General features: G+C 40.7%; 2 protein-coding genes across 2 annotated transcripts; one reads left to right on the top strand and one right to left on the bottom strand.

Moving 5' to 3' along the window:
- Positions 1-1,941: 1,941 nt before the first annotated feature.
- pigf (phosphatidylinositol glycan anchor biosynthesis, class F) lies at positions 1,942-12,396 on the bottom strand. The gene is made up of 5 exons (XM_061931756.1): positions 11,909-12,396; positions 7,957-8,048; positions 7,733-7,849; positions 7,556-7,664; positions 1,942-2,201 (listed from the first exon to the last, which is right to left on the bottom strand). Exons 1-5 carry the CDS (start codon positions 12,134-12,136, stop codon positions 2,088-2,090), a joined length of 660 nt encoding a protein of 219 aa, XP_061787740.1. The 5' UTR covers positions 12,137-12,396; the 3' UTR covers positions 1,942-2,087.
- A 164-nt stretch (positions 12,397-12,560) lies between these two features.
- Positions 12,561-26,542, top strand: cript (cysteine-rich PDZ-binding protein). Its single transcript, XM_061931654.1, has 5 exons — positions 12,561-12,694; positions 12,900-12,965; positions 19,379-19,433; positions 21,908-22,011; positions 25,627-26,542. The coding sequence occupies exons 1-5, from the start codon at positions 12,679-12,681 to the stop codon at positions 25,689-25,691; spliced, it is 306 nt and encodes a 101-aa protein (XP_061787638.1). The 5' UTR covers positions 12,561-12,678; the 3' UTR covers positions 25,692-26,542.
- The last annotated feature ends 1,311 nt before the right edge of the window (positions 26,543-27,853 follow it).

The following is a 27,853-nucleotide window of genomic DNA, read 5'->3' as shown; positions in this document are numbered from 1 at the left end:
TATATATATATATATATATATATATATATATATATATATATATATATATATATATACACACATACATATATATATACATATACAGATATACATATACGTAAATACATATATACATATATATATACATATATATACACATACACATATATATATATATATGTATATATATATATACCGTATTTTCCGCACTATAAGGCGCACCTAAAAACCACAAATTTTCTCAAAAGCTGACAGTGCGCCTTATAACCCGGTGCGCTTTATATATGGATAAATATTAAGATTCATTTTCATAAAGTTTCGGTCTCGTAACTACGGTAAACAGCCGCCATCTTTTTTCCCGGTAGAACAGGAAGCGCTTCTTCTTCTACGCAAGCAACCGCCAAGGTAAGCACCCGCCCCCATAGAACAGGAAGCGCTTCTTCTTCTACTGTAAGCAACCACCCGCCCGTGTAGAAGAAGAAAAAGCGCGCGGATATTACCGTACGTTTTATTTCCTTTGTGTGTTTACATCTGTAAAGACCACAAAATGGCTCCTACTAAACGACAGGGATCCGGTTCATGAAAAGACGCAATCTCTCCATCCGCACACGGATTACTATTTCACAGCAACTGATATTCCTGTGAACCGCACTGTGGATACAACGGGAGCACGTACGGTGAATATTCGCACCACAGGGAATGAGAAGTCATCCTTCACTGTGGTTCTAGCTTGCCATGCTAATGGCCAGAAACTTCCACCCATGGTGATATTCAAAAGGAAGACCTTGCCAAAAGAGACCTTTCCAGCCGGCGTCATCATAAAAGCTAACTCGAAGGGATGGATGAAGAAAAGATGAGCGAGTGGTTAAGGTAAGTTTAAGTTTACGCGAAGAGGCCGGGTGGCTTTTTTCACGCAGCTTCGTCCATGTTGATATACGACTCCATGCACGCCCACATCACGCTGGTTTTAATATATTATTAAAGTTTGACTGACCTATTTGACTGTTTTTTTGACATTCCTTTAGCGCAGTTAGATGCGGCTTACAACACGGGGCGGCTTATAGGTGGACAAAGTTTTGAAATATGCCGTTCATTGAAGGCGCGGCTTATAACCCAGGGCGCCTTATGGTGCGGAAAATACGGTACATATACATGTGTGTATGTATATAAAAATATATATATATATATACTGTATATATATATATATATATACACATATACAGATATACATATACGTATATACATATATATACATATATATATATGTATATATATATATATATACATATATATACATATATACATATATATAAAAATATGTATATATATACTGTATATATGTGTCTATATATATATATATATATATATATATATATACCCACACTTGTTTAAGTCTGAGCTGTCTAAAACAAGGAAAACATAAACATTTTGTTGTTGATGTTGAAATCCTGTGCTTTTTTTAGTATTACAAGTAACTCTGAAAACATCGATAACAAATCCCAACATGCTTTAATGTTAAAAGATAAACCTCAAAATATTGTAACTTTCTGAAAAAGCTAGCGCAAATCAGGGTTTCAAGAGCGCCGCAATCACAAAAAATAGCTTGCCAAATCCGGCGTTGAATATAGAGAATAATTATAATACGTCATTTATTTAATGAAGACGTTGGTAGTGTTTCTCACCTTCTTTATCAAACCGCTACGCTCTTGTTTTGTTACAATTTTCCCGGCCTTCATTTTTGTCCAACTTTTGTGACGTGTGGATTTTCTCTGTGTGACTATGATTTAAGATACTTCCTGCACGTCGCCTGTGCCTCTGCACCCTGGGGTCCAGCCCTAACAGACTGGCTTGTTTGTTACGTGTAATGTTTGGCTCTATTGATAACCGAGACAAAATATACAAAAAGTGAGGCGTATGAAAAAGTGCCAAACGCAAAGCTAACATGAGACAGCTCAGCATATATGACGTTTTATCATGTTTAATGCACACCACGTGTCAAAAGTGCACCCCATAATCCTTCTATTTTCTGTAAAAAAAAACATTGGACACCCAGTGTCGCCCTTTTGTTCAGTCCTTAAATGTTCCAAATAAATACCAGGAGTGCACATCTATTTACACTTGTAGGTGAGCTGCTTGCGATGGAAGTGGATCCACGCCGGCGCCACCACCAGACCCGACAGGTAGCCAAATATGGCGCCCAGGCTGCAAGAAACTGGCCAAACCTAAAGAAAACAGTACAAAAAAAAAGTATTTTATACTCAGTTACCAGTAGGGATGGGTAATGTTCACATTTGAACCAATACGGTACCAATTCCCGGTACCTGGGAATCAACACCGGTACTAAACGGTTCCAAATGTTGTTACTTTTGTGTACATGGTAATTATCTCATAATAACATTTTATTTTTCAATGCAACATTTAAAATTGATTACGATAACTGTGCTGTCCAGTTGTTATATCTTCTTTTCTTCACCATTTGAGTCTCGTTTGCAATGCAGGAAGTAGCTTTTTCCATAAAGCTGAATGTGTTACGTTGCACCCTACGATGTGTCTATACTGTAAGTATTGCACTTATTACACATGAGTTGTTTGATTGTAATAAGTTAAAAAAGTTAAAGTACCAATGATTGTCACACACACACTAGGTGTGGCGAAATTATTCTCTGCATTTGACCCATCACCCTTGATCACCCCCTGGGAGGTGAGGGGAGCAGTGAGCAGCAGCAGTGGCCGCGCCCGGGAATCATTTTTGGTGATTTAACCCCCAATTCCAAACCTTGATGCTGAGTGCCAAGAAGGGAGGTAATGGGTGTAATCTTTATAGTCTTTGGTATGACTGGGCCGGGGTTTGAACTCACGACCTACCCATCTCAGGGCGGACACTCTAACCACTAGGCCACTGAGCAGGTTAATATTCATCTTAGTTGTAGTATTCACTACCAAATTTGGAGGTGTAGAAAATGGCATGTAAAGTCGAAGAGATTGAGGAAGCCGGTTTTGCACCAAAGTAACGTTTTTAATTGGAATGAGAATGGACTTTTCTGGAAAAAGACAAGTATTTTATACTCAGTTACCATTCGGGATGGGTCTCGTTCGCATTTGAACCGGCAAGGTACCAATTTCCGGTACCTGGGAGTCGATAACGGTATTTAACGGCACCAAATTTGTTAAGTATTGCACTTATTACACACCAGATGTTTAATTGTAACATTCATCTTAGTTGTAGTTTTCACTACCAAATTTGGAGGTGTTGAAATTGCCATGTAAAATCGCTAATGCTAATAGTAGCCTGTCTATGGCAATTCCGATATAAATTAGCATCAAGTTACGTGCTTTTACTGCCATCTCGTGTCCACCTTTATGTCAGAAAAATTGTAAATGATCAAAAAACTTTCCGTTCTCGGAGTTCCCAGTGAACAGACGAAAGCTGTCTTTGTTGCACCAAGCCAAAGGCTTGGAAAATTTCGCTGTGTACGATGAGAGGAGACGGGAGGGGTTATCTATTTTGATCCAAGACCTGCCCAAGCTCGATCCAGGACCAGTCCAAGCCCGAGGCATCTTTTTCTTTTGTTTTAATGTGACCGAAAACAGTGGCTGTTTAAATACCCCCCCATTCCTTTAGAAACAGCTGTTGTTATGTAAACAGGGAAAGTCCAAATAAAAAGAGGTGGCGTACAATCTTTCGCCAGAGCGTGCTGGAGACTGTACAAGAGTACAGCCCAGACGTTCCTCCTCAAATTGAGCCAAATTTAATTCTGTCTCTGTTTAATTCCTTGCTTCTTGTCTCGTTTAATAGATGTCATCAGTGTTTGAACCTGACACTTTAAGTCTTTGTTTTACATTTTTTGTTGAACTTCCTGTGATTTTTAAACCCCTCTATTTACGGACTTTTCTGTTTACGAACTTTTACATTACGCCATAAATGCCTCTGTGTGCAAACCGTGTCTCTGTGTACAAACGCTTTGTTCTTTCATTCAGCCATTTTGTGCTAGCTTGCACCGCAGCAAGTTTTTAATTGTGATGAGCATGGACTTTTCTGGAATTTTTTTTATTTATTTTGTACTCAGTTACCATTATGGATGGGTACCGTTCACATTTGAACCAATATAGTACCAATTCCAGGTACCTGGGAATCGATACCGGTACTCGGAAATTGCCATGTAAAATCGCTAATATTAATAGTAGCCTGTCTATGGCAAATCCAATGTAAATCAGCATCAAGTTATGTGCTTTTACTGCCATCTAGTGTCTACCTTTAAGTCTTTGTTTTACATTTTTTGTTGAATTTCCTGTGCTTTTTAAACGCTTCAATTTATGAACTTTGCGGTTTACAAACTTTTACAATACACCAAAAATGCCTCTGTGTGCAAACCATGTCTGTGTACAAACGCTCTTTTCTTTCATTCTGTGCCACGCCGGCAGTCAGTTTTTAATTGTGATGAGAATGGACTTTTCTGGAAAAAAAATTGAGTATTTTATACTCAGTTACCATTATGGATGGGTACCGTTCACATTTGAACCGACATGGTACCAATTCCCTGTACCTGGGAATAGATACCGGTACTCGGAAATTGCCATGTAAAATCGCTAATGCCAATAGTAGCCTGTCTATGGCAAATCCAATGTAAATTAGCATCAAGTTATTATGTGCTTTTACTGCCATCTAGTGTCTACCTTTAAAAGTCTTTGTTTTACAATTTTTGTCAAATTTCCTGTGCTTTTTTAGTAAAATGGATCATTGATTTCTAAACCACTCTATTTACAAACTTTTCGGTTTATGAACTTTTACGATATGCCAAAAGTGTCTCTGTGTACAAACGCTAGTTTTTAATTGTGATGAGAAAGGACTTTTCTGGAAAAAGATGAGTATTTTATACTCGGTTACCATTATGCATGGGTAACTGATACCGGTACTCGGAAATTGCCTGGTAAAATCGCTAATGCTAATAGTAGCCTGTCTATGGCAAATCCAATGTGAATTAGCATCTAGCTAGTGCGTTTTGGAAGAGTGGAGCCTTACTTAAGTTTGAGAGTTTTCTACCAAGCATACTTGTTTTGTTGGTGTTAAAAATGGCAACATTCCTTAGAGGGAGTTCGGCTGAGTCCACCCTGAGTGCTGTTTGAGTGATTGTTTACGTGAGCCGCTGACCAAATGCAGTGTTGGGACTAACGCGTTACTGTAACGCCGTTACTTTCGGCGGTAAATAGCAATCTAACGCGTTATTTTTTATATTCAGTAACTCAGTTACCGATGCTGTGGGGCTGTCTTGGTTGACAAGACTCTGCAGTATCGCGTGGACATCGGGGGCGGTACCTCTGGATTGGCAGACCGGGGTGGTGGTTCCTCTCTTTAAGAAGGGGAACCGGAGGGTGTGTTCCAACTTTCGTGGGATCACACTCCTCAGCCTTCCCGGTAAGGTTTATTCAGGTGTACTGGAGAGGAGGCTACGCCGGATAGTCGAACCTCGGATTCAGGAGGAACAGTGTGGTTTTCGTCCTGGTCGTGGAACTGTGGACCAGCTCTATACTCTCGGCAGGGTCCTTGAGGGTGCATGGGAGTTTGCCCAACCAGTCTACATGTGCTTTGTGGACTTGGAGAAGGCATTCGACCGTGTCCCTCGGGAGGTCCTGTGGGGAGTGCTCAGAGAGTATGGGGTATCGGACTGTCTGATTGTGGCTGTCCGCTCCCTGTACGATCAGTGTCAGAGCTTGGTCCGCATTGCCGGCAGTAGGTCGGACACGTTTCCAGTGAGGGTTGGACTCCGCCAAGGCTGCCCTTTGTCACCGATTCTGTTCATAACTTTTATGGACAGAATTTCTAGGCGCAGTCAAGGCGTTGAGGGTATCTGGTTTGGTGGCTGCAGGATTAGGTCTCTGCTTTTTGCGGATGATGTGGTCCTGATGGCTTCATCTGGCCAGGATCTTCAGCTCTCGCTGGATCGGTTCGCAGCCGAGTGTGAAGCGACTGGGATGATAATCAGCACCTCCAAGACCGAGTCCATGGTTCTCGCCCGGAAAAGGGTGGAGTGCCATCTCCGGGTTGGGGAGGAGACCCTGCCCCAAGTGGAGGAGTTCAAGTACCTAGGAGTCTTGTTCACGAGTGGGGGAAGAGTGGATTGTGAGATCGACAGGCGGATCGGTGCGGCATCTTCAGTAATGCGGACGCTGTATCGATCCGTTGTGGTGAAGAAGGAGCTGAGCCGGAAGGCAAAGCTCTCAATTTACCGGTCGATCTACGTTCCCATCCTCACCTATGGTCATGAGCTTTGGGTTATGACCGAAAGGACAAGATCACGGGTACAAGCGGCCGAAATGAGTTTCCTCCGCCGGGTGGCGGGGCTCTCCCTTAGAGATAGGGTGAGAAGCTCTGTCATCCGGGGAGAGCTCAAAGTAAAGCCGCTGCTCCTCCACATCGAGAGGAGCCAGATGAGGTGGTTCGGGCATCTGGTCAGGATGCCACCCGAACGCCTCCCCAGGGAGGTGTTTAGGGCACGTCCAACCGGTAGGAGGCCACGGGGAAGACCCAGGACACGTTGGGAAGACTATGTCTCCCGGCTGGCCTGGGAACGCCTCGGGATCCCCCGGGAAGAGCTGGACAAAGTGGCTGGGGAGAGGAAAGTCTGGGCTTCCCTGCTTAGGCTGCTGCCCCCGCGACCCGACCTCGGATAAGCGGAAGAAGATGGATGGATGGAACTCAGTTACCATTACTACATGATGCGTTACTGCGTTATTTTACGTTATTTTGTACGTAGTATCGGCTAGAAACTGAGAAGATCTGAGTGTGTTTTATTGGAGAGCTGCAGAAGAGGCGACGGAGATGAGGCGACAAGGAAGAGGCGCGCTCTGTGTGTGTGTGTGTATGTGGGAGGGGGCGTGTCTGTGTTTACTAACAAGACATCATGGCGAAGCCCGAAGCCGGGTTTCTTAACATGGAGATATTCTCACTACTTTTCTTTTGTCGACCACAAAGAAAAGAACATTGTAGTTAAATGTAAGTTGTGTCTTGGATCAAAGATCCTAGACGCAATTCAAATCTGTTGAAACAGCTACAAAAGCAACATGCTTCGACGAAGCTAGTAAAGAGACACTTCACCTCCTAAGCAACAGCGGCTGGCTTTGTCTTTGTGTGTTGTATGTAGACCACATTGCTTAGCAGAGTTCAGTGATGCAAATGCATGTCAAGTTGATCAACACATTGTATTATTCTCCAGTGCAATAACAGTACTGAAATGAAGGCTAAAAGGGCATTAGAAGGGGCCTTAGAAAAAAAAATATATATATATAAATATAATTAATATAGTTACTTTTCACAGTAACGCATTACTTTTTGGTGTAAGTAACTGAGTTAGTAACTGAGTTACTTTTGAAATAAAGTAACTAGTAACTGTAACTAGTTACTGGGTTTCAGTAACTAACCCAACATTGACCAAATGTGACGAGTCTGCAACCGTTACTAAGGTAACGAAATATGGCACGTTTGATGTTACATGAATCGATACCCGGTATCCCCGACGGAATTCGGTCAGTGCCTAAAAAAAGTACCGAATTAGATACCCAGCCCTCGTTGCAGACTGACCTGCCAAGGTCTGTCCCAGTCCAGAGGAATCGGGAAGGCTCCCACCCAAGCTCCCACCACCGTAAGGGCCACAGTGATCTGGAGGCAGGTGTCCCACACCGACATGGCCCTGGAGGCACAAAGCAGGACCGGTTTTAACCTACAAATTCAACAAAAGGGATGCTTCTGAGGGCTCACCCGTGGCGACTGAACACTCGGATCCAGGCCTGGACGTTCGGGCCGAGGACGCAGAGACACCTCAGGGTGGTGAGGGAGGACAGCAGCACGGCCAGAGAGAAGGTCTCCACCGCCGACCTGGGAAGTTAAGACAAACTTTGCGTTCATGCGGTGACAAATGTTGGGAAATAAACTGTTCCGAGTGCAGGCGGCGTGTCTATTTCTGCACAAAGCGGGACACTCACTCGATCAGCGGGGCGCCGTAGAGAACCACGACTGTGTGGAAGAACAAGCAGGACAGGAAGAAGTACAAACAGGAACGGAACAACCTTGACAGCTGCACAAAGAACAGAACCGGTGCTAAAAACAACAATAAACAATGTTGGCGTCAACGCACTTTTTGTGTCTTTTTACGCATTGAAATCAGAAAGGATGCGCATTTCCGGAAATCTGCACATCCCAAATTGTATTTTTTTTACCAACCCTGCCTTCTCTAGGTTAAAACTCCAGTTTGCTTGTTTTTTTAGCCATTTTGTTTTATTTCCGCCGGTGTTTTGTTTTGTTTATATTTGCCTGTGGAGGGAGAATGTGATCAGCGTGCCCGCAGGAGCAAAGGTCACCGCCTCTGTCGATGGTGTTGAGGGCGAAGCAGCATGTGCTGACGGCGAGACACAGCTGGCAGGTGATTAGATTTCACAGGTGGCACGTGGTAATCTAATCATCTGTTGTCTTTAACAGTGAGCAGCCGGGAGCAGAGAGGGAGAGAGGATACGGACGTGACTGAAAGGTCACGTTCTGCGAACCAAAAAGACTTTGATAAAAACATATGTGCATTAAAACTTTGTTAAAACGGCACGCTTGGCTCATGTGAAGTGTCTGTCAGTGGGACCGCTAGAAAGCGACATCCACATCGCCAATGTTGTACCAAAATGTGATTACCTGCCAAAAATGGATTTCCTTCTCGGGAGCGCGCACCGCTCACTAATACTGCATTGCTTGGCTTGGTCTGTCCACAGCGGATTACTAGGTGTGAGACAAACACTTCATCTTCGTGGTTATTGTAAGGCTACGTGTTTGACATTATTTAAGCCTTTATCGTGTCCGTAAAATGACAGTTTGCCTTTTCTGTGGTATTAATGAGATTTAAAGGACTGTTGTTAGTCCGATGTTGATGTGATAAATTATCTTTCTTGTTTGGAACATACATACAATTATAACTGGTATTTCTTTGTGGACAAAATAAATATTTATAAAGTGTTTGGATGTATTTATTTATGTAAAATGTTCATTAAATGTAATTTTTCCTGACAAAAAGTGTTTCATTGTACTTTACACACGCATGTATTACTAAAATACCCTTATGAGCATTACATGTATCAAAATACAGTACCTACTGTACTGTTTATTTGTTAAAATATCCTTTACAAAGCTAAAAACTACCCAAACGACCATTTTGATGCTGCCAAAAATGTATTTCAAGTAATATTTTGATACTGACACATCTTATCTCTGCATAGTTTCTGTCTTGCCTCTGGTGAGGGCGGTCATATCTTTCTCCGCTCCCTCCTTCCCAGCTTGCTCTCTTCGTTTTTGTCTTGTCTGAACTTTTTTGAAGCCTCTTTCTTTGCGCTGTCCTCAAATCTAAACATCAAACATGGATATGATCAGCTGGACTCTCGACACAATTGACAAAGTCTTTTTGACAAGGAAAAGAGGTTCGGGGGAGCCTGGCTGCCCTGATGGAACCACATTGCTGCGGGGTACGTGAGAGATTCCTGGGACAAATGGAGAATCATGTGCCTCTCAGTCCTTTCCATCGAGGACGTGGAAGACATCTACCTATTTGGAACCGTGATCGCGGGGCACCTGCTGATTGGGTTGGGCATTGCTCTGGTGTATCATCAAATTCGGAAAACAATTGCAGCCACTCAAGGAGCCCAAAGGCTGTATGTCGCAATGAAAGGTTTGGGCAGGGCTGTGGGATCACACACTGCGGCGATTTCTGATCTGAATTGCAAGATGGATCACATCATGGAGAAGTTTGCTGAGATTGAAAATTTAATTGAATTTGAGAAAAACCAGCATGGACAAATAGAGCAGGCAAGTCATTGGTTTTTTTTGACTGCTCGCGGAAAACAACATCCTAATCTACGATTTGACTCCCTCGAATGGCCTTGACGCTGTGTTATCAGGAACAGGCTGTTCTGAAAAACTCCCCCGATTTTGATATATGTAATGCTCATAAGGGTATTCTAGTCAAATATGCAGAGATAAGATGTCCACCAGAGAACTTTGACTTTGGGGTGGCAGCGGTAAAGTTTAAATCCATGAAGGAAAGAAGAAATTGAAATGAATGTTTATAACTGAATACATTTACATATGCATAAAAATGTGTTTTGTTTTGGGTTATTTTTTTAATGAATTAAGTAATGTTTATGACAACCTTTTCCCAAAACTATATAGAATGTGAGATAGTGAATGAATGTTTAGAACTGAATACATTCACATAAGCATAATTTTTTTTTTTCCTTTGGTGTTATTTTTTTAATGAATGAAGTAACGTTTATGACGACCTTTTTCCAAAACCCAAAATAGAATGTGAGATATAACAGGATAATGCATACATTTAGGGCTGCAACAACTAATCGATTAAATCGATTAAAATCAATTGTAAAAATAGTTGCCGATTCGATTCGTTGGATGCGCGGAGGCTACTTTAAAAAGAAATTTTTTTTTTTAAACCTTTATTTATAAACTGCAACATTTACAAACAGCTGAGAAACAATAATCAAAATAAGTATGGTACCAGTATGCTGTTTTTTTCCAATAAAATACTGGAAAGGATAGAAATGTAGTTGGTCTCTTTTATCCGATTATTAATCGATTAATCGAAGTAATAATCGACAGATTAATCGATTATCAAATTAGTCGTTAGTTGCAGCCCTACATACATTTATCATTTGTTTTCAAAACACTTACAAAAAAGTGGGAACCCAAAAATTTACTGCGGGATCCCATTTTTATGACTTGATGGGGTCCCTGGGAAGTGAAGTGAATTATATTTATATAGCGCTTTTTCTCTAGTGACTCAAAGCACTTTTACATAGTGAAACCCAATATCTAAGTTCCATTTAAACCAGTGTGGGTGGCACTGGGAGCAGGTGGGTAAAGGGTCTTGCCCAAGGACACAACGGCAGTGACTAGGATGGCGGAAGCGGGGATCGAACCTGGAAAGTGGGACCCCAAAAATGTACTGTGGGACCCCATTTTTATGACTTGATGGGGTCCCTGGGACCCCATTATGAAAATTCCTAGCGCCAATACTGAATAGGGTTGCACAAAAAAAGCGATTCATATCCAAATCGCGATTTTCATTCATCGGTTCTAAATAGAACCCTTTTTTAAAAAAATCAGAATCCTTTTAAAAAAAATACGTTTTTAATCATTTCCCATGCAACCGGTATGAACTTTGCAAACCTGTAACCTGATTTGAAAAAGTTCCATTATAATTATTGTAACCTATTTTTATGGGCTTGCTTCTTTGTGATGATTAAGTTCCTGTTATGGGCTGTTGTACGGTATTTACCTTGCGCTCTTATTTTGAAGGCGCTAAGAGCGGAAGTGGTGACACGTTGTAGTGGAGCGAAGGTTTTTGAAAGAAAGGAAATAAAGTGGTCCTCCTGTAAAACTGGAGCCTCCGTGTTTGTTATTTGGTAGTTTTATACAGTATAGGCGACATATATAAACCCTCGGTTGCTTTGGGACAGCGGTGGGATCAAGGTCCCGCAAAAGAAAGACGTCTAATTACCGTAAAGTTCGGAGAGTCAGCTAGCAACGGCGGAGCTTCGACTTGTCAGAAAGCACGAAGACTTCTTTCACCTTGTTGCTGTCTTCTGATTTATGTGGAATAAAGACGAGGACCACTTTATTTCCTTTAATTCAAAAAACTCCGCTCCATTACAACGTGTCACCACTTCCGCTTTTAGCGCCTTCAAAATAAGAGCTCAAGGCATATACCGTACAACAACCCATAACAGGAACTTAACATCACAAAGAGGCAAGCCCATAAAAATAGGTTACATTATTATCAAATATGATATATTGCGAGAATCGATTCTGAATCACGTCACGGATCAAAACGTTAGGAGCGACAAAGATTCACAAGCTTTTAAGCCACATTTCTCCTTAGATCCTGACCTTGTATCCCAACGTGTGCTTCTTGGTCGGCGGGGAGATGCCGAGCAGCCAGAAGATGGCGACACTGACCGAGGTGACCGCCCCGGACACCGAGTAGAGCCACAGAAGGTGGGTTCCGTACACCGAGAACCCCGGTACGACAGCAGCGGGCACCACTGTCGCCACGAACACCGAAGCGGCGATGATGGCGTGGGTGCTCGCCATGGCTCGGATCTCGTGGTCCCACATTGCGGTCAGCGTGAGCGTCGATTGAGAGGAAACAATACAAAAGTACCAAAAAGTTCAATTAAGATTTACTTATGAAAAAAACAAAACAAGGAGTGAGCAGAGAAGCGCAGCGTCCATTGACAGTTTCCCTTGACTTCCGTCAACATGGAGTCGGGCAAACTTCCTGTTTAATTTCACAATTAAAGTTCCACGTCAAAAAACTAATAAAAAATACATAAATAGATATATAACTACCAAATACACGTATTTATTATTTGTAACAGTAAAAATAACTGAATTATTTTTTAGTTTTGCCGATTATTTCAAACGTCAAACTGAAACCGGAAACAGCTGCTTTTATCGCCGAGGGCTGAGTGACGGATTTGTCAGCCAATCAAACATGAGAACCTTTTCACATTGCCCAATCCTATGAGCAGATGTAATCAACAACCGGAAGTTTACAAATTACAGCACTCAAGCTAGTGAAGACCTCAGGCCTCCACAATCCGGTGATATCATTTCCACAATTTAGAGCGAACTCCACTCCAAATAAAGAAGGAAACATGGTCTGTGAGAAGTGTAAGTTAAGGACACATAAAATCCTATCTGTCGTCAAACCTTCTTTGTTTTTGCGAACGACGTATCGTCTTCGTGTGCTAAAGCTATGGTGTCTGCTAGCTTGAATCGCTCAGTCCTACTTGTTATTCCACCTCATATAATTGTCTTCCTAAGTATATTGTATGTTTATCTCAGAGTGGCTCTTTTTCCTCATCTTTTATTGTAGGCGAGAAGAAGCTTGGGAGAGTCATAACGCCTGACACCTGGAAGGATGGAGCACGAAACACGATTGGTAAACAGTGGCTGAAATTCAGTAAAAAGTAGAGATGTCCGATAATGGCTTTTTTTTGTCGATATCCGATCCGAACTCTTAATTACTGATTCCTATATCAACCGATACCGATACATACAGTCGTGGAATTAACACATTATTATGCCTAATTTTGTTGTGATGCCCCCGCTGGATGCATTAAACAAAATAAATCAACTCAAGTTATGGAATAAAGTGCCAAAATGGCACTGCCATATTTATTATTGAAGTAACAAAGTGCATTATTTTTTTAACATGCCTCAAAACAGCAGCTTGGAATTTGGGACATGCTCTCCCTGAGATAATCCTGAGACCCACTACAACTATGGGAAGTACTATACTTTGACTTTCACAAAGTGCATTATTTTTTAAATTTTTTTAAACATGCCTCTGAACAACAGCTACAAAAACAATGAAGGCACACAGCTTCAGTCCAGAGTATACTAGAGTAATACAGTAAACAATAACCATACTTGCCAACCCTCCCGGATTTTCCGGGAGACTCCCGAAATTCAGCGCCTCTCCCGAAAACCTCCCGGGACAAATTTTCTCCCGAAAATCTCCCGAAATTCAGGCGGAGCTGGAGGCCACGCCCCCTCCAGCTCCATGCGGACCTGAGTCCGCTTTCCCACAATATAAAGAACGTCTACAGTAAAGCATTCCGTCTGCTGTAAACAGCAATGTTGTGACACTCTTAAACAGGACAATACTGCCATCTAGTGCATTTGATGAAAGCACTTTTGTGCGTGCCACATAGCAATGTATAATCAGAGAGGGTGTTCAGCATGGTTATAAAGATAGTGACAGAGAATAGAACAAGGATGGACAATTCAACCCTTAACTCAACAATGAGTAGATGAGTGTTATGTGTGTGTATATGTGTAAATAAATGAACACTGAAATTCAAGTATTTCTCATATATATATATACAGGTAAAAGCCAGTAAATTAGAATATTTTGAAAAACTTGATTTATTTCAGTAATTGCATTCAAAAGGTGTAACTTGTACATTATATTTATTCATTGCACACAGACTGATGCATTCAAATGTTTATTTCATTTAATTTTGATGATTTGAAGTGGCAACAAATGAAAATCCAAAATTCCGTGTGTCACAAAATTAGAATATTGTGTAAGGCTATACAAAAAAGGGATTTTTAGAAATGTTGGCCAACTGAAAAGTATGAAAATGAAAAATATGAGCATGTACAATACTCAATACTTGGTTGGAGCTCCTTTTGCCTCAATTACTGCGTTAATGCGGCGTGGTATGGAGTCGATGAGTTTCTGGCACTGCTCAGGTGTTATGAGAGCCCAGGTTGCTCTGATAGTGGCCTTCAACTCTTCTGCGTTTTTGGGTCTGGCATTCTGCATCTTCCTTTTCACAATACCCCACAGATTTTCTATGGGGCTAAGGTCAGGGGAGTTGGCGGGCCAATTTAGAACAGAAATACCATGGTCCGTAAACCAGGCACGGGTAGATTTTGCGCTGTGTGCAGGCGCCAAGTCCTGTTGGAACTTGAAATCTCCATCTCCATAGAGCAGGTCAGCAGCAGGAAGCATGAAGTGCTCTAAAACTTGCTGGTAGACGGCTGCGTTGACCCTGGATCTCAGGAAACAGAGTGGACCGACACCAGCAGATGACATGGCACCCCAAACCATCACTGATGGTGGAAACTTTACACTAGACTTCAGGCAACGTGGATCCTGTGCCTCTCCTGTCTTCCTCCAGACTCTGGGACCTCGATTTCCAAAGGAAATGCAAAATTTGCTTTCGTCAGAAAACATGACTTTGGACCACTCAGCAGCAGTCCAGCTGGTGTCGGTCCACTCTGTTTCCTGAGATCCAGGGTCAACGCAGCCGTCTACCAGCAAGTTTTAGAGCACTTCATGCTTCCTGCTGCTGACCTGCTCTATGGAGATGGAGATTTCAAGTTCCAACAGGACTTGGCGCCTGCACACAGCGCAAAATCTACCCGTGCCTGGTTTACGGACCATGGTATTTCTGTTCTAAATTGGCCCGCCAACTCCCCTGACCTTAGCCCCATAGAAAACCTGTGGGGTATTGTGAAAAGGAAGATGCAGAATGCCAGACCCAAAAACGCAGAAGAGTTGAAGGCCACTATCAGAGCAACCTGGGCTCTCATAACACCTGAGCAGTGCCAGAAACTCATCGACTCCATGCCACGCCGCATTAACGCAGTAATTGAGGCAAAAGGAGCTCCAACCAAGTATTGAGTATTGTACATGCTCATATTTTTCATTTTCATACTTTTCAGTTGGCCAACATTTCTAAAAATCCCTTTTTTGTATTAGCCTTACACAATATTCTAATTTTGTGACACACAGAATTTTGGATTTTCATTTGTTGCCACTTCAAATCATCAAAATTAAAATATGAAATAAACATTTGAATGCACCAGTCTGTGTGCAATGAATAAATATAATGTACAAGTTACACCTTTTGAATGCAATTACTGAAATAAATCAAGTTTTTCAAAATATTCTAATTTACTGGCTTTTACCTGTATATGTAATAAAAAAAAATATATAGCTAGAATTCACTGAAAGTCAAGTATTTCTTATATATATATATATATATATATATATATATATATATATATATATATATCTTAACCACGCCCCCAACCACGCCCCCCCCCCCCCCCACCCCCCCACCTCCCGAAATCAGAGGTCTCAAGGTTGGCAAGTATGACAATAACATAGTCCTCCTTTAGTGCAAGACTGCCTGGCATACTGTATAACAGGAAATCATAAACTGGGCTCAATCTGAACAGCCGATATGGGCATCTACATCAACTATATGATTTGCCAGAAAAGCTGGACAGGACAAAAAAAATAAATATATATATATATTTTTTTGAAGCCGACACAGATAATTTCCGATATTACATTTTAAAGCATTTATCGGCCGATAATATCGGACTGCCGATATTATCGGACATCTCGAGTAAAAAGTAGTGTTTCCCTTTACACTTGCAGTGAAGAAAAACATATGTGTTCTTATCTCACGTAAGGATTGAATGATAGGCAAAATTCCCTTTTAATACATGTGACTGCTTTTGGTATCAGCCAATCTCACTTATGTATGATCGGAACATCCCTACTGAGAACGTTAGTTGGTCAACTGACAGAAATTTAAGTGCGAACTGGACTAAAGTGGCCACCGACCAACAAGGATCTTTTTTCCATTTACCTACAGGTACAGGTGTAAAAGGCCTACTGAAATGCGATTTCCTTATTTAAATGGGGATAGCAGGTCCATTCTATGTGTCATACTTGATCATTTCGCGATATTGCCATATTTTTGCTGAAAGGATGATAAAGTTAGCAACTTTTGGTCGCTGATAAAAAAGCCTTGCCTGTATCGGAAGTAGCAGACGAGTAGCGTGACGTCACAGGTTGTGGAGCTCCTCACATCTGCACATTGTTTACAATCATGGCCACCAGCAGCGAGAGCGATTCGGACCGAGAAAGCGACGATTCCCCCATTAATTTGAGCGAGGATGAAAGATTTGTGGATGAGGAAAGTGAGACTGAAGGACTAGAACAGTGGTTCTCAACCTTTTTTCAGTGATGTACCCCCTGTGAACATTTTTTTTAATTCAAGTACCCCCCAATAAGAGCAAAGCATTTTTTGTTGAAAAAAAGAGATAAAGAAGTAAAATACAGCACTATGTCATCAGTTTCTGATGTATTAAATTGTATAACAGTGCAAAATATTGCTCATTTGTTGTGGTCTTTCTTGAACTATTTGGAAAAAAATATATAAAAATTAGAGATGTCGATAAATGCGTTAAACTAAAATATCGGAAATTATCAGTATTGGGTTTTTTTGTGTTGGTTTTTTTGTTTTTTGTTTTTTTTTATTAAATCAACATAAAAAACACAAGATACACTTACAATTAGTGCACCAACCCAAAAAACCTCCCTCCCCCATTCACACTCATTCACACAAAAGGGTTGTTTCTTTCTGTTATTAATATTCTGGTTCCTACATTATATATCAATATATATCAATACAGTCTGCAGGGATACAGTCCGTAAGCACACATGATTGTGCGTGCTGCTGGTCCACTTGTAGTACTAACCTTTAACAGTTAATTTTACTCATTTTCATTAATAGCTAGTTTGTATGTAACTGTTTTTATATTGTTTTACTTTCTTTTTTATTCAAGAAAATGTTTTTAATTTATTTATCTTATTTTATTTTATTAATTAAAAAAAAAAGTACCTTATCTTCACCATACCTGGTTGTCCAAATTAGGCATAATAATGTGTTAATTCCACGACTGTATATATCGGTTGATATCAGTATCGGTAATTAAAGAGTTGGACAATATCGGAATATCGGATATCGGCAAAAAGCCATTATCGGACATCCCTAATAAAAATAACTAAAAACTTGTTGAAAAATAAACAAGTGATTCAATTATAATTAAAGATTTCTACACATAAAAGTAATCATCAACTTAATGTGCCCTCTTTGGGGATTGTAATAGAGATCCATCTGGATTCATGAACTTAATTCTAAACATTTTTTCACAAAAAAGAATTCTTTAACATCAATATTTATGGAACATGTCCACAAAAAATCTAGCTGTCAACACTGAATATTGCATTGTTGCATTTCTTTTCACAGTTCTTTTTGACAGACATTTAAAAAAAATCTCACGTACCCCTTGGCATACCTTCAAGTACCCCCAGGGGTACACGTACCCCCATTTGAGAACCCCTGGACTAGAGGGCAGTGGGAGCGATTCAGATAGGGAAGATGCTGTGAGAGGCGGGTTGGACCTGATATTCAGCTGGGAATGACTAAAACAGTAAATAAACACAAGACATATATATACTCTATTAGCCACAACACAACCATGCCACAAATTAATCCCGCATAACAAAACACCTCCCCCCTCCTGTCCATATAACCCGCCAATACAACTCAAACACCTGCACAACACACTCAATCCCACAGCCCAAAGTACCGTTCACCTCCCCAAAGTTCATACAGCACATATATTTCCCCAAAGTTACGTACGTGACATGCACATAGCGGCACGCACGTACGGGCAAGCGATCAAATGTTTGGAAGCCGCAGCTGCATGCGTACTCATGGTACCGTGTCTGCGTATCCAACTCAAAGTCCTCCTGGTAAGAGTCTCTGTTGTCCCAGTTCTCCACAGGCCAATGATAAAGCTTGACTGTCATCTTTCGGGAATGTAATCAATAAAACACCATTTATTTTATCCGGCACAACAGTCAGGGGGTGCATTCTACGGCGGGGGTGCGTTATCCGGCACAACACCTGCCGCAATACACCGCTTCCCACCTACAGCTTTCTTCTTTGCTGTCTCCATTGTACATTGAACAAATTGCAAAAGATTCACCAACACAGATGACCAGAATACTGTGGAATTTTGCGATGAAAACAGACGACTTAACAGCTGGCCACCATGCTGTCCCAAAATGTCCTCTAGAATCCGTGACGTCACGCGCAGGCGTCATCATACCGAGACGTTTTCAGCAGGATATTTCGCGCAAAATTTAAAAGTGCACTTTAGTAAGCTAACCCGGCCGTATTGGCATGTGTTGCAATGTTAAGATTTCATCATTGATATATAAACTGTCAGACTGCGTGGTCGGTAGTAGTGGGTTTCAGTAGGCCTTTAAACACTGAATTTTAAAACACATGCATATTTCTGACACATTTTTTTTCCAACTAAATTGCCAGCAAGATTTGATGTAAAAAATTCTGTTCACAAAATTAAAATGCAAGAAATGAAGTGTCAAAAGAAAGCTTTCGTAATAAAGACACAAGACCTCCATACTTTGTTGTGTAAAATTCCAAAATGACATGCTATGTACCACACCAGGAAGTTAGATCATAAAAAAAAAAAGCTTGTGAAACCCTTGTGCACAGTTTTCCACACTTATTTAGGTTCCCAACATAATAGTGTATAGCTCGGTTGGTAGAGTGGCCGTGCCATCAACTTGAGGGTTGCAGGTTCGATCCCCGCTTCCGCCATCTTAGTCACTGCCATTGTGTCCTTGGGCAAGACACTTTACCCACCTTCTCCCAGTGCCACCCACACTGGTTTAAATGTAACTTAGATATTGGGTTTTCACTATGTAAAGCGCTTTGAGACACTAGAGAAAAGCGCTATATAAATATAATTCACACTTCACACTTCACAATATTGCAAGTGTTCTATAGATGCCGTCACGCTTAATAACAGCATTGTATGCTTGTCCACTTCTGTCCGTGTCCCTTTAAGGACGTACACAACACATGTCCATCCTGTTACCTGCACCACACTGATTTAATGCAACCTTACTGAGAACTCTCTGATGATGATCCTCTTCATTGCTTCCAGAGAGTGGTGGTCGCAAGCGGAATGAAAACAAGTTGCTGACTTCTAAGAAAGCCAGGTGAGTGTCACGTTTTGATTGATTGATTGATTGATTGAAACTTTTATTAGTAGATTGCACAGTGCAGTACATATTCTGTACAATTGACCACTAAATGGTAACACCCCAATACGTTTTTCAACTTGTTTAAGTCGGGGTCCACGTTAATCAATTCATGGTACAAATATATACTATCAGCATAATACAGTCATCACACAAGTTAATCATCAGAGTATTTTAGGAGTGTAACTATGCCGTCACATTAGTGCCAAAAATCAGAGCGCATAAAAACTGTTATCGCGCGCTGATTCTCCACTTCGTGCGCGCGCGAGACACCCTTTTGCGACGCCTTTCTGCGCGCTCTCTGTGTACTCCTGGCATCTCTCCTCGCGCTGTCATGTTTCTTTTTGGCACTTTGGGGGCGGGTATGCTTAGACGGCCCCTCCTTTCTGATTGGCTGTGAGCATTTTTCATATGACCAATCATTCTCCAGCGTAGCAACGTTGTAGCCATCTTACCTCGGACATGTAGCCTCAATCATTACATTGATGTCAATGGTACATGTACTAATTAAATTACCATAACTTGCTCGATTTGAACGGTTTGCCTTGTTACAAGTCTTATTACATGTAGATATGACATAGGATGCTGTACCTGTTGAAATGACCTCTTTCGCTTTAAAAAAAAAAAAGACTTAATTGTGCAAAATAGTTGTGTAGGGTCAGTGTTAGTCAGTTCTCTGATTATTTTAAACTGTTTCAGAATACATTATTAAAAGCTATTTTTAACATTTTAAAAACAAAATTCAAAGATTATTTCATTAATTTTATGGCTGAATCAAAAGAAATTCCATAAATTAGAAAACAAATGTTCAAGAAAAAGTGAAAATATAAACTAATGTTATGGTTGAATGTTATTGCTGGTGGACCAGTTCTGGCTGAAAGATGTGATTATGGTGTTTGTTGTCTTATTATTTATATTTTGTATTACCCTGTATTGTGTTTATGTGGTATGAAATAACCTTCATCAGCGCGCGACATTTTTTTATCCACTTCTTCCTCCGTAAATCTTGATACATATTGACGATGACCCGCCCTGCTATACTTCTGATTGGCTCTGAGCATTTTTCGCCTGACCAATCAGAAAGAAGGGGCCGTCTAAGCATACCCGCCCCCAAAGTGCCAAAAAGAAACATGACAGCGCGAGGAGAGATGCTAGGAGTACACAGAGAGCGTGCAGAAAGGCGTCGCGCGCGCGCAGAAAGGCACCACGCGCGCGCAAAAGGGTGTCGCGCACGCGCGCGCACGAAGTGGAGAATCAGCGCGCGATAACAGTTTTTATGCGCTCGGATTTTTGGCATCAGCGCGCGATAAGAGTTTTTATGCACTCGGATTTTTGGCACTAATGTGACGCCATATGTAACTGTACGCAAAAATTTCGATTCGGTACGTACCTCGGTTTAGAGGTCACGGTTCGATTCATTTTCGGTACAGTAAGAAAACAACAAAATATACGTTTTTTGGTTATTTATTTACCAAATTTGTAAACAATGGCTTTATCCTTTTAACATTGGGAACACTATAATAATTCTGCCTACGTTAATCAACATTAAACTGCCTCAAGTTGTTGCTCAGATTAAATAAAATGACAATACTTTTCTTCTACAACATTAAACAGTTTCAAGTCAACTCATCATGCTTAATTTATTACAGCATTTGGGAAGCCTGTAGTTGTTTTTTATTATGTAAATGTTATATTTGTATCAACATGTGATAGCAGGGACCCTGCCATTCAAAACTAGGCTGCTGCATTTCTAATGATTAATGTAACTATAGCTGAAAAAATTGTACAATAGCAATAGGAGAGACTATTCATCCCTGAACACCATGGAGTTCATTTAGGCATTATGATGCAGTTACATTATTATATCAACTATCAGAGACAGAAACTCTTCATTTAACATAATGTCCTTTTTTGCTGCTTCAACACAGCTCAATCAACACAGAAAAAGGTCAAGTGAAATAACAGACAGACAGGGCTTTGCAGTCCGTAACACACACACACACATCGCAAAATGAGCTAACGTTACGCTAAAACGAATTAGCCTTCACCTCAAGCCAGGACTGCAAGCGAGCCGAGCTGCCTTTTATATTTCTAGAAGGTCAATGGGCTCATAGTGATGTTACTAGTAGTTGACTGGGAGGTGTTTATTATAATTTGGGGAGATTCCGCTGCCTGATGCTTACCTGCTAAACGCTAACGTCCATTTCTCACCTGAGAAATGGACTTCGTAGGATATGTACAGCGAGCAGTGAACGTCACGTCCTAACCTGAGGAGGGGGCGTATAATTCTATTTGACTTGTTTGAACACACACACACTTAGACCTTTCTTTTATCTGCAACTCCGGCATGGTTGCAAATGTCAATTTGTCATCCGTCAAACGCATTGTCCCATCTCCGATGAATTCAGTTCCGCAAGGCGTCTCGCTTTCAGGTTCGACCCGTACGGCAAGGCGGGCTTCGCCACATGCAGGATCTGCAAGAGCTCCGTCCATCAGTCGGGGTCCCATTACTGCCAAGGCTGCGCCTACAAGAAAGGTTGGTGTCGCCCGAGTTACAGTTGTTTAAAGCGAGGCCGTGTGGCACATGCTTTTCGTTCCGTCTGGGTTCTTTTTTTTTTTTTTGTCTTTGGGAAAATAGTTTTGGTCATAATGCATTAAGCACACTTGTGGGAACTTGGATAAATACAAAATACATGTAAAACCACTGTGTCAATTTAGTTATTTCCCTTAAAAGGGTAAAAAATTGCTTTGAGCTTTCTTTCCCTCACTCAGGGACCCGTGTGAAGTTGGCCCCCCTTACCATTTAGAAAATGATTAAATAACGCTGCCATTTGTTTGTGCTGTGAACATTTCTGTTTGTGCCGTTACAGCTTTTATGTCACTCCGAAATACATTTTCTGAATGGAGATGTCATTCATACCCCCAACCTTGTCTTTTTTGTGTGCTTCAAAAATGTTTTTTTTCTTACAAAACCCAAAACCAGTGAAGTTGGCGCGTTGTGTAAATGGTAAATAAAAACAGAATACAATGATTTGCAAATCCTCTTCAACCTATATTCAATTGAATAGACTGCAAAGACAAGATATTTAATGTTCGAACTGAAAAACGTTTTTTTTTTTGCAACTAATCATTAACAGAGAATTTAATGGTAGCAACACATTACAAACAAGTTGTCACAGAGGCATTTTTACCACTGTGTTACATGGCCTTTCCTTTTAACAACACTCAGTAAACGTTTGGGAACTGACGAGACACATTTTTGAAGCTTTTCAGGTGGAATTCTTTCCCATTCTTGCTTGATGTACAGCTTAAGTTGTTCAACAGTCCGGGGTCAGCGTTGTGGTATTTTAAGCTTCATAATGCGCCACACATTTTAAATGGGAGACAGGTCTGGACTACAGGCAGGCCAGTCTAGTACCCGCACTCTTTTACTATGAAGCCACGCTGTTGTAACACATGGCTTGGCATTGTCTTGCTGAAATAAGCAGGGGCGTCCATGATAACGTTGCTTGGGTGGCAACATATGTTGCTCCAAAACCTGTACGTACCTTTCAGCATTAATGGTGCCTTCACAGATGTGTAAGTTACCCATGCCTTGGGCACTAATACACCCCCATACCATCACAGATGCTGGCTTTTGAACTTTGCGCATATAACAATCCGGATGGTTCTTTTCTTCTTTGTTCCGGGGGACACGGCGGCCACAGTTTCCAAAAACAATTTGAAATGTGGACTCGTCAGACCACAGAACACTTTTCTACCTTGCATCACTCCATCTTAGTTGAGCCGGTGGCGTTTCTGGGTGTTGTTGATAAATTGCTTTTGCGTTGCATAGTAGAGTTTTACTGTAGTTACTGACAGTGGTTTTCTGAAGTGTTCCTTAGTCTATGTGATGATATTCTTTACACACTGATGTCACTTTTTGATGCAGTACCGCCTGAGGGATCGAAGGTCCGTAATATCATCGCTGACGTGCAGTGATTTCTCCAGATTCTCTGAACCTTTTGATGATATTACAGACCATAGATGGTGAAATCCCTAAATTCCTTGCAATAGCTCATTGAGAAATGTTGTTCTTAAACTGTTGGTCAATTTGCTCACGCATTTGTTGACAAAGTGGTGACCCTCGCCCCATCCTTGTTTGTGAATGACTGAGCATTTCATGGAAGCTGCTTTTATACCCACTCATGGCACCCACCTGTTCCCAATTAGCTTGTTCACCTGTGGGATGTTCCAAATAAGTGTTTGATGAGCATTCCTCAACTTTCTCAGTCTTTTTTGCCACTTGTGCCAGGTTTTTTGAAACATGTTGCAGGCATCAAATTCCAAAAGAGCTAATATTTGCAAAAAATAAAGTTTTCCAGGTCGAACATTATAAAATCTTGTCTTTGCAGTCTATTTAATTGAATATAGGTTGAAAAGGATTTGCAAATTATTGTATTTTGTTTATATTTACAATTTACACAACGTGCCAACCATTGGCGTTGTTAGGCCTATTTTAGGGGGGCTCAAGCCCCCCTAAAATATTCTTAAGCCCCCCTAAATAATTTGGTGTTATATATATATATAATTTTTTTTTTTTTTTAATTTTTTTTTTTTTTTTTTTTACAAATACATATTCATTATAAAGTGGCCCGAATATGAGTTTAAATAAATAATCATATAACCTGTTATTATTCACTCAGTTTCCTCTCACCGGGCGGTATAGCTCGGTTGGTAGAGCGGCCGTCCCAGCAACTTGAGGGTTGCAGGTTCGATCCCCGCTTCCGCCATCCTAGTCACTGCCGTTGTGTCCTTGGGCAAGACACTTTACCCACCTTCTCCCAGTGCCACCCACACTGGTTTAAATGTAACTTAGATATTGGGTTTCACTATGTAAAGCGCTTTGAGTCACTTGAGAAAAAGCGCTATATAAATGTAATTCACTTAACTTAACTTCACTTCGTAGCGTAAGGTAGAGAGCCCCTTTAGTGCGTCGGTATCCAATCCATTCCACTTGTTCATATAGAAAATGCCCACATCACTCAAATTCCAGTCCGCATTTTCTCTGCGACCTTGCTTGCGGTCCTGCAGGTATACGAAGCACATTATCTTCCTTTACAATGAGTGAAGCTGCACGAAACCTTGTGTGTGCAATTGTAAATAATTTAGTTTTTAAGTTTTGTGTTTCTTGTAGAATCTATATAAAGTAATGTACATTAGCCTATTGTTAAAATAATGAAAAAAACATCATTAAATATATTTTTTTTATTGTATTGTTACATTAATAGCTGTTGTATTATTATAGGATGGCTTGTTAAACATTTCATAGGATTTTCAGAGGGAGGAAAAACCAAGACATTTAATATAAAATGTAAAATGAATAAATAAAGAAAAAGAAAAAAATGGTTAAAAGCCATCGTCCCGGGGAGCATTTCATTTCGTCCTGTGCATTTTTTTAAAATAATAATAATTACAATGAATAATTTCCAAGTCTTTGTTTGCCGTTTGTGAAGTTTTGTGCTTGTGCGTAACGTTCGCTCGCATCCTGTGCATCTCCTGGGGGCTAAGCCCCCCCTGTCCTTAAAAGCTAGTGACGCCCCTGGTGCCAACTTCATTGGTTTTGGGGTTTGTACAATTTTTTTGTTAAAAATTTGTAGTTTTTATGTTATTAACGTGTTGTTATTCATAACCCCCCGACTTTGTCAAAATCTCGCCAAACTTGTCGCATTTGTTTGTGCTGCAAAATATTTGTTTCTATTATAGTTTTTCTGTTATCAACGGTTTATAGTGTTTATGTTACTAACGGGTTATTATTCATAACCAGCCACCCCACCTTGTTAAAATCTCCCGAAACTTCTACCATTTGCTCGTTCCACATTTGTGCGCACCAATTTTGTCCTACTTTCTGGATTTGTTCCGTTTTCTTGCCAAGGAAGAGAACCAACTGATGCTGTGGTCATAACACTAGTGACGTGTGTGTGTGTGTGTGTGTGAGTCTGGTCACATTGCGGTCCAACACAAATGCTGGCTTGAGTGTACGCACAACAAAACTCACATTGTCCAAACTGTCTGCAATCCTAAAATCTTCAACAGACAAAAAAAAAAATTGTAACATTTATTTTGTCGACTCACATGTTAATCTTTTTATTTGTTAAATCCTCTGCTCCAGGAATCTGCGCAATGTGTGGCAAGAAAGTCCTGGACACCACAAACTACAAGCAGACGTCAGTGTGACGTCCACACCATGATGCTCATCCAGGCGTATGTTTGTCACATGTGGTACACTTTCACTCATTTGTTTTTGTTTTTAAGAGAGCGAAAGCAGGATTGTGGTCTTGTGGTCTTGTTTCATGTATTGAATGGATCTCTCAGAATGAAACTAGCATCACGCCACAGCTTTTATTTAGTTGAGCTTTTCCGTTTCTTTTGTTCCTTTCGTGATTTGGACATGTCTGTGAATTGTGAAGTATCTTTTATGAGTAAACTAGAACTCTTCAGTTCAAAAATGGATGAATGACACCCTGTCAGACGTTGGAAAATATGCAAGGTTAGGTAACTTCTTTCAGCTAAAAAGCAGTATGGCAGTAGTGTTCCATCATATAGTGCCAAAGTAGACCAATTTTGCATGTTCAGAGTACCATATTTCCTCTAATAGTGGCACAGGGTCTTTATTTACTCGATTTCAGGCGTTTATTTGTGGCTTTTCCAGTTCATCGGTTGGTCGGCAGGGTAGTTTGCACTTGCTCCACGGCCGTGAAAGCATGCTTTTGTGTTATTTGCATGCTTTATCACTGGAGGGTGAAGGTGGCATAATGACGTATTTGCATATTTGGCCATGGCACAATTGCAAATAACATGAAAATCAAAACAAATATGTTAAGTGCTCCAAACAAACTTTCTACTGTGCCCTGCAGTAACGTGTAGTGTAAGAGTTTTGTGATTTCCGACTGACAGGTAGGCTGTGATTGTGACAGGCGGTGTGCGTGTGGACAAGACGGTTGCGTTAACCGGTGTTGTTTTGTCGCGGTTGCGGTCGACAGTAGCCTGTTTTGTTTTTTTTCAATAAAGAGATTGGTGATCCATCACTTCCTCGTCATTCTTACGTCTGGGGAGACGTTACAGTGCCACTAGATGGCGCAACGTACAAATGTAGTGTAGCGTCCTGACAGAGGTAGCTACTGGCTAGGTAGCACAGCCATTCATAGCGTTTTTGATTGATTGATTGAGACTTTTATTAGTAGATTGCACAGTACAATACATATTCCGTACAATTGACCACTAAATGGTAACACCCGAATACGTTTTTCAACTTGTTTAAGTCGGGGTCCACGTTCATTCATTTTTTTTTTTTTCATTTATTTATTTATTTCAGGCAATGACATAAAGAAGTACAAGTTGACAAAACATAATAATATAAATTACAGTGACGTGCAGTCACTTTTCTTTCCATGATGGCAGGTGAGGCGGGGCCTCACCTGTCATCATGGAAAGAAAAAAAATGTTAAAAAAAAATTAAATTGTTATATGTATCCAGTGATTATACTATAAAGTTATTTTCCATTTAACTTCACCAGTTTTAGATTATTTTTATTCAAAATCGCTGAATTTTCACATTTGCCGTTCAAATACTGAGAAGAGACGGTGCGGTGAACAGCAGCCAGTTGAGGCACGTCACTCAGTGCCGCAACATGGATTGCGCAATGACTCGGCTAACTGCTGGCCTGCTGTGCAGTGAGACTGTATTGCTATATGAACTATATTATACATTTCCATAGTTTAGTTAGCTGAGGTATATAATGTACAGTGTATTTTGTCAACAACTGTATGTGTGTAAAGTATTTCTTGTGCTGAGCGATCATAAAACGACTGCAAAAGACGCACTGGCTGAGGCTCGCCTCCTGCACCCCCTGCCGTAGAATTGTTGTATCAACTAAAGCCCACACTTAAACTTTCCACGTGCAAGATTGAATCTATTTAAAAAAAATATTTCATAAGAAGCTAAAAAGTGCAAAAACAATAATGTTGGTGTTGGAGGAGTTGTGAATGACTGCAGGGACACAACATTAGATACACCTGCAGACTGCAGGTGTACCTAATTCACAACTCCTCCAACACGAACATTATTGTTTTTGCACTTTTTGGCTTCTTATTAAATAACTTTTGTAACCTATTTTCATGGGCTTTCCTCTTTGTGATGTTAAGTTCCTGTTATGCGCTGTTATACAGTATATGCCTTGAGCTCTTATTTTGAAGGCGCTAAAAGCGGAAGTGATGTCACGTTGCGGAGGTTTTTGAAAGAAGGTAAATAAAGTGGTCCTCGTGTAAACTGGAGCCTCCGTGTTTGTTATTTTGTAGTTTCATACAGTATAGGCGACATTTATAAACCCTCGGTTACA

This window comes from Nerophis lumbriciformis, linkage group LG39 (genome assembly GCF_033978685.3).
Source record: "Nerophis lumbriciformis linkage group LG39, RoL_Nlum_v2.1, whole genome shotgun sequence".
In the NCBI taxonomy this organism is placed as follows: Eukaryota; Metazoa; Chordata; class Actinopteri; order Syngnathiformes; family Syngnathidae; genus Nerophis; species Nerophis lumbriciformis.
Note: the sequence above shows the minus strand (reverse complement) of the source record. Positions and strands in the feature narration are given on the sequence as shown.

Excerpts from the sequence above, each read along its gene's own strand:
- pigf (XM_061931756.1), bottom strand. The coding sequence starts at position 12,136 with ATGTGGGACCACGAGATCCGAGCCATGGCGAGCACCCACGCCATCATC. Across the intron at positions 8,049-11,908 it reads AGCACACGTTGGGATACAAG|CTGTCAAGGTTGTTCCGTTC; the intron begins GTCAGGATCTAA and ends TTCTTTGTGCAG. Across the intron at positions 7,665-7,732 it reads CGAGTGTTCAGTCGCCACGG|GGCCATGTCGGTGTGGGACA; the intron begins GTGAGCCCTCAG and ends TTGTGCCTCCAG.
- cript (XM_061931654.1), top strand. Across the intron at positions 19,434-21,907 it reads CTGACTTCTAAGAAAGCCAG|GTTCGACCCGTACGGCAAGG; the intron begins GTGAGTGTCACG and ends TCTCGCTTTCAG. Across the intron at positions 22,012-25,626 it reads AGGCTGCGCCTACAAGAAAG|GAATCTGCGCAATGTGTGGC; the intron begins GTTGGTGTCGCC and ends CCTCTGCTCCAG.